The 7,145-nt window shown below is 44.1% G+C and overlaps 1 protein-coding gene across 1 annotated transcript; it reads left to right on the top strand.

Moving 5' to 3' along the window:
• Nucleotide 1: 1 nt before the first annotated feature.
• LOC119357286 lies at nucleotides 2-6,277 on the top strand (the record flags this gene model as incomplete). Its single annotated transcript, XM_037624280.1, has 7 exons — nucleotides 2-2,197; nucleotides 2,656-2,760; nucleotides 2,855-3,334; nucleotides 3,493-4,197; nucleotides 5,223-5,429; nucleotides 5,513-5,603; nucleotides 5,723-6,277. Coding segments are annotated over 7 exons (3,795 nt in total), but the record flags the coding sequence as incomplete, so codon positions are not given.
• Nucleotides 6,278-7,145: the final 868 nt, after the last annotated feature.

Raw genomic sequence — 7,145 nt, forward strand, 5'->3', positions numbered from 1 at the left:
GGACCAGGACCAGGACCAGGACCACCACCACCACCACCACCACCACGTTCCCAGGGCCAAGAGGGCTCTCCACCTTCCTCAACCCCCCACGCCATCGCCATCCCGACCTCCTTCCGCTGCCGCTGCCGTGGAGCACCACCAGGACCAGGACCAGGTCCAGGAGGAGCCCTGCGGTGGCCTGTTGGATGAAGCCGCCCTCCACCTCCACCTCCACCTCCACCTCCACCAGGACCAGGACCAGGAGGGCCTCAACCTCCTGGAGCAACACAAGGACGATGCTGCTGCTAAGGATGATCACGAGGAGGAGGTGGAGCAAGGGGATGCAACCATAGATGATGATAATGCTGTCAAACATCATCATCATGAGGTGGTGGAGCAAAGTGTAATACATGATGCCGTTGCTCTTGCTGTTGCTCTTGATGATGATCAGGACAAGAAGCCACTTATTGAGCAATGTACTAGTACCACCTCTTCCTCTTGTCAACAACTAACAACAGCCATGGAGAATGATGATGATGCTCTTGTGCAAGTTCAAGATGCCACCCACCCAAGGGATCAAGACATTGCTGCTGAGGGACAAGAGACACCGGAAGCTCATCAGCTGGGATCAACTGAGAATGCTGATGCTCTTGTGCAAGTTCAAGAGGAAGGTGCCACTGCTGTAGATGACCATGACAAGGCAGTGGACCAATGCATCACTTATGATGACTTGGGAACAACCATGGAGGATGATGTTGCTAAGGATGATCAGGAGGTGGCGGAGCAAGGTGTCATTGACCAAGGGTATGCACCCATGGATGGTGATAATTCTGTCAAATATCACGAGGTGCTGCTGCTAAGTGCCGCGCAAGGAACGCGCCCTACCACTCATGACATTGCTGCTGCCGAGGATCAAGGAAAGAATGTGGAGCAATGCACCACTTATGATGACTTGGGAACAACCATGGAGAATGATGTAGCTAAGGATGACCAGCAGGTGGTGGAGCAAGGTGTCATTGACCAAGGGGATGCAGCCATAGATGATGACAATGATGTCAAACATCACGAGGTGCTGCTGCTAGTTGCCGTGGAAGGAACGCGCGCTACCACAGATCACATTGCTGCTGTCGAGGATCAAGGAAAGAGTGTGGAGCAATGTACCACTTATTATGACCTGGGAACAACCATGAAGAGTGATGATGATGTGGACGATAATGCTACTGTTGAAGAACAAGAGGTGCTGGAGGAGCAAGGTGTTGTCGATTTAACCATGGATGATGATGATTCTGTCCAAGATCACAAGGTGTTGCAGCAAGGTATCATTGACGGAGCCGATGACATTGCTGTTGAGAAGCAAGAGAAAGTGCTGGAGCAATGTTCAAGAGCAACCAAGGATGAGTACACTGTCAAAGAAAAGGAGATGGTGGTGGAGCAAGGTGTCATTGACCCAAGGTACATGGATCTTGCCACGGAAGATCAGGTTAAGTTGTCGATCGTAGACGACCAGGGTACAGTGCCCATGGATGATATTGTGGTGAAAGACCATGATAAGGCGGTGGCGCAATATGCCAGCGATGCAATAGTAACAATCAAGGATGAGAGTCCTGTGGAGGAACATGATACGGTGGGGAATCAAGGTGTCATCGACAAAAATGGCAGAACCAAGGATGATATTGATGTGGAGGGACATGGCTATCTGAAGGAACAGGTCATCGTCGATAACTGGGGTACATCCAGTGATGCTACTGCTTTGGAAGGTCAGAAGAATGAGGCTGAGCCACGCATCGGTGATGCACAGATAGCAGGCAAGGACATGGATGGTGTTCATGCTGAGGGGAACATGATGGAGCAAAGGACCGGCGATAAACAGGGAGCAACACACTCTGATTTCACTGTTGATAAGCACCAGGATGTAGTGGAGCGTGTCCGCCATGAGTGGGGTGCACCTGAGGATGATCGTGCTATAGACACGGCAGCTTATCAAGGTACCGGCGATTGGGGTATAGTTAGCGAGGAGAAGGTTAAGCTGCCTGAGGATGATCGTGCTATGGACACGGCAGCTTATCAAGGTACCGGAGATTGGGGTACAGCTAGCAAGGAGAAGTATAAGCTGCCTGCTAGAAGATATCCACAAAAGCCCAGAAAACTTAACTGCCCCTCTTACATGTCAAAAGGGACCTGCACATACGGGCCCTCATGCCACTTCAATCACCCACCGGTAAAATCTGCGTCACTTTACTATCATATTATGTATTACTTTAAACTTTTTTTGGCAAGAAAACTTTGTTGGTTTCCATACTTTGTTGAATGCTGCAATTTTGCTTAGCACAATAGGTTGTGTAAATTATCGCTGTCATATCCATGCCATTTGTCATGCAACCGTGTAGGTAGTATTGGGATCTATATTTCAATGCATTAAGCTCACACCTGCAGTCCCTGCTGTATGCTTCTACATATATGTTCATATGCATGGCCTTTTCTGTATAAAAATGTAGTCTCTCGCATCCTTTCTAGTCCCTAGATAAGCAAGAAATGATGTAGCATTTTAAAAGTTTTATGTGCTGATAATTGTAGTGGACGTTTGAAAGCCTGATTAATATGTACCTCATTCACTACTTTGTTCATGAGCTATTTAGTAACTTATCATCCTCCTTTTTGATGATGTTGTCACTGCAGCAGCTTAAATCTAGGTCAGATGAATCATGGCGTCCCTCTGAAAGAAGAAACCATGGCGCTGCAGAAATTCTGGAACTGAACCGCCTTGGCCTTCCCATTCGAGAAGTATGCCTATGCTATCTTTTCATCTGTTGGAGTTGGTACTTATGATTTATATGGAAAATGTTGAAACTGAATGGTAGTCTAAATTACTTTTCAGGGAGCAAGAAACTGTGACTACTATATGCGAACTGGTGCTTGCAGATATGGCAAAAACTGCCATTTTAACCATCCAGACCATGTCATTGATGCTCAGTTCAATCCACCAACAGGGTGGGAGGATAATGCTTTGCAGCAAATGGAGAAATCTTCTGACCGTACATTAGATGAGACATCACACATGAAGAAATCTTCCGATGATGCGACCTTAGATAACAGATCACACATGAAGAAATCTTCCGATGATGCGACCTTCGATGACAGATCACACTTGAAGAAACCTTCTGATGGTGCGACCTTAGATGACAGATCACACTTGAAGAAACCTTCTGATGGTGCGATCGTAGATGACACATCATACTCAAAGAAGTCTTCTGACCATGACAACTCATGTAGCTCTGGTGTCCTGCCACCAAGCATATTTAGAATGCTTCTACCTCCCCAAAAAGTACTGCCTGGTACGGAAGGAAAGGCGAAAAAGGTACGTGCTGTTTCTTCCCTATATTATGCGATGTTTTGATCTTCATTTGCACACATCTCTTGGATACTGCTACTTTGTGACACTGCACTGTGCTTTCCTAGATTTTGACTGCTCTGTGCCTTTTTTGTTAATTTCCTTATCGTATCTGCTTCATGCAGAAGTCAGGCTGGTCATCAGACGATTCCGATGGTTGCTGTTCAGCAGATAGTTCAGATGGACCTTTGTGCAAGCAGGGGGGGCACGTGGATTACCCTGAGAGGCCTGGCAGACCAGAATATCACCACCCAAAACAGTCAAAAGACAAAGAAGAGGTAAACTATCCTGAGAGGCCTGGCAAACCAGATTGCCCCTTCTACATGAGATTTGGTGATTGTAAATTTGCATCAGCATGCAACTATCACCACCCAAAAGACAAATACCTAGCTGGGAGACCTGATGAACCAGAATGCCCATTCCTTATGAAGCGTGGGTACTGTAAACTTAGGGCACAATGTAAGTTTTATCACCCAGAGGCTTCAAATCCTACCATGCAGAGCCCAACAGATGCAAAAAGATCTGTTACCACTGATGAACATCATCCATCTACAAGAATCACATTACAAGACTATATGCTTCCCCAGCAACCGCAGTATCCTGAGAGACCTGGTCAGCCAGAGTGCCGGTACTACTTGCAGTTTGGGAAATGCAAATATCTGTCTGCTTGTATATTTCACCATCCAAAAGATAGACTTGCAGCTCACTCTGATCAGATTGGACCTGGCATGCCAGATTGTCCTTTCTATATGAAAACTGGGAAATGTCAATTTGGATCAGCATGTGAATTTCGTCATCCCAAAGATATACATTCAAGTTCAACTACAGAGGTATATTCTATTATCAGTGGTCGATGTTCAAGTAAACACTGTTGATTCAATCATAACTAGTTTGCAATTGTTCCTTTTTCTCTGGCTGATCCCTGTTGCATTTTTAGGCATGCCATTAAGTATAGTAAATGGTACTGGTCAGCTCAGTCCTGTGTAATGGGAACCGGGGAAGAAAACTATGTTTGCTTCTCTACTGGATAGAGATCTTTACTAGCATTGACATTTATGCAAATGAAAACTGAATAAATCGTGTGTTTGAGAATTCTTGTCCAATTTACAGTGGGAGTGTTACTATTTCTATACGCTTGTGTACTACCTCATTGTATGAATGAAGTCTGTTTAGAACCTTTTCCGTTCCTATTGCACATCTGCACTACGAATGTTTGAAGTATTCACACGACACAAAGATGGTCACTGAAAAAAAATGACGGTGTGGACTATGGAGCGCTAGGAGTAGTAAATATTGGTTGTCTGTGTAGTAGCAAGCAATTTCTTTCATCTACAATCTCAAGTGCAATGCAGGGTGCTCTTTGACTTTCATACAATGTTGATCGTGGTCTTGTTGAATTTTCTTCATTTCTCAGAAGTAGGAATATATCATGTCACCCAGTTGAAACAAAATAGTTATGGTTATCTGTGTAATAGCAAACAAATTTTTTTTTATCTACAATCTCAAGTGCAATGCAGGGTGCTCTTTGACTTTCATACAATGTTGATCGTGGTCTTGTTGAATTTTCTTCATTTCTCAGAAGTAGAAATATATCATGTCACCCAGTTGAAACAAAATAGTTATGGTTATCTGTGTAATAGCAAACAATTTTTTTTATCTACAATCTCAAGTGCAATGCAGGTTGCTCTTTGACCTTGTATTGCTACAATACTGATCGCGACCTTGTTAGATTTTTTTTCATTTCTCAGAACCAGAGATATGTTGGGTCACCCGACTGAAACGAAGTAGATGCTCAATTCAGTTGTTCCTCCCTGATTTCTTACCCATGGTGCTCATGGATGTTATGCTGTTTCAGGAAGCATTTGGTGAGAGAACTGGCTCGGGGGCGTACGATAGTTTGACAAGGTCAGATAATGGTGTGGAGCAACAAGAAGAGAGCATCATGTATCCTGAGAGGCCCGGTGAACCTGAGTGTAACCACTACATGAGGCAGGGCTACTGTAAGTTCCAGATGAACTGCAAGTACCATCATCCAGGAGACCGGCTGTCTAAGAAACAGTATGTATGTATGTAAGACTCGTATAAATTTTTAGAAAAAGCTCGATTCCGCTGCCTTTAGATGATGTTGATGATGATGTGTGCCAGTGTTGTTTCAATTGCAGTGAAGTCATCCGCACCGACCACTTGAGCAAAGCAGGGACACGCTGGTTACCGCACGAATGCTACCAACGGAAAGGTATACCTCTTGTGCAGTGATCTTGCCGATAGGAGTTGCTATTGCTTTGCAATTCTCCTAAAACAGCTTCCCCTTGATGTGGCCGACTTAACTTGGTGCCTACTTGTTTTGTTTTGCAGCATTGTCTTGATGTGTCGCCAGGTGTTGTTAGAGCAGGCTGTCTGGCTCAAGTGTGAGTGTGTCTGACGACTGAAGAGAGAGGAGTAGGAGGATTCTGATGAACGAACCAAAGCTTGGAGTCATCGTTTTTCTGGGGGTCTATGAGCGAGTAGTCGTTTACTTATGTTTTCTCATATGAATCTCTTATCTCCCGCTATTGGGGATCCGATTTGCGTACCAACCCAAGACATGCTTATCGGGCTTTATGTATTAACGATTGGAAAGCGTCGAGGTATTTGTGCAAATAGATATAATAGTTGCAGAAACTATCCTAGTTATGTCCGTTTTGAGCGCGTTTGAGCTGTGTTGGTGAAAGGCACTCCCTCCCTCCCTCCATTTGCTATCGATTATGCGCTTGCGACATACTCTATTTGTGTGGACAAGGCCAGGCCAGGCAATCATGAATTTGCAAACTGTAATCTTGGCATGACTCTAAGTGAATGCTGTCTAGCTAGCATGATAGCAAGGTGTATCATGAATGAACACCGATGATATGAGATGAGATTACTACTTAATTAGCATGATGATGCACTCATTTTAGTTTGACACTTTTAAGGAAGCTTAGCTTTCTTGGATCATTTCATGCATTCTTGTTATTGTGCTGCTGCTGCTTTTTTTTTCTCCTTTTGTAGAGAAGAGAAGAAAGATGAATGCAATAATAATAGGTGTCGTGATTATTACGTATTGATTAGTTATTAGTGTCTACTGCTAGTACAAGTGCTGCTGCTAGTTAAGATGGATGAAACAGCCAAGCGCAGGCTCAGCTGCCTGGCCTGGCCATAATGTTGTATCTAGACTAGAAGGTTTCATCATCAGTGCTAGTTTCTTCCGAGGAACAAAATCAGTGCAAAGGAGAAGAAGCTAAATGTTGATGAAACCAAGTTTGTTCCAGATCATCAACTCTTGTGATGGTGATATGCTGGGAATTACTAGCATCGATGCCGAATTCCTCGCAAGGTGGGGTGGATGGGGATTTGCAATTTGACATGCTTCTTAACATTTTTCTGTTTTAAGGTTGCGGGATTTCAGCATTCAATTCTGTGCAAACATGGACGTCAATCCCCAAGTCGTATGGTCCAAGACTTGGTGGCCAACAACATTGCTGTGCGCTCAGGTTAATGGAAGAATAAAGATGCTCCATGTCAAAAATAAATAAAAAAGTTCCATAACTTTGGAGAAGAAATAATGTGATTCATTCTTTCATGTTTGTAAGGAGAGACAACAGACAAGCCCATTGCCATGCATCCTCCTCTTCAAGTAGTTAATACATGCAAGTCTGATTTGATGAACCAGCAACACTCAACATTCCATACATACATACATACACCACCAATCTCAGTGTATCAAACCAACATGGCATTGTCTTTTGTTTTGTGAAAAAGA

This window comes from Triticum dicoccoides, chromosome 1A (assembly GCF_002162155.2).
Source record: "Triticum dicoccoides isolate Atlit2015 ecotype Zavitan chromosome 1A, WEW_v2.0, whole genome shotgun sequence".
In the NCBI taxonomy this organism is placed as follows: Eukaryota; Viridiplantae; Streptophyta; class Magnoliopsida; order Poales; family Poaceae; genus Triticum; species Triticum dicoccoides.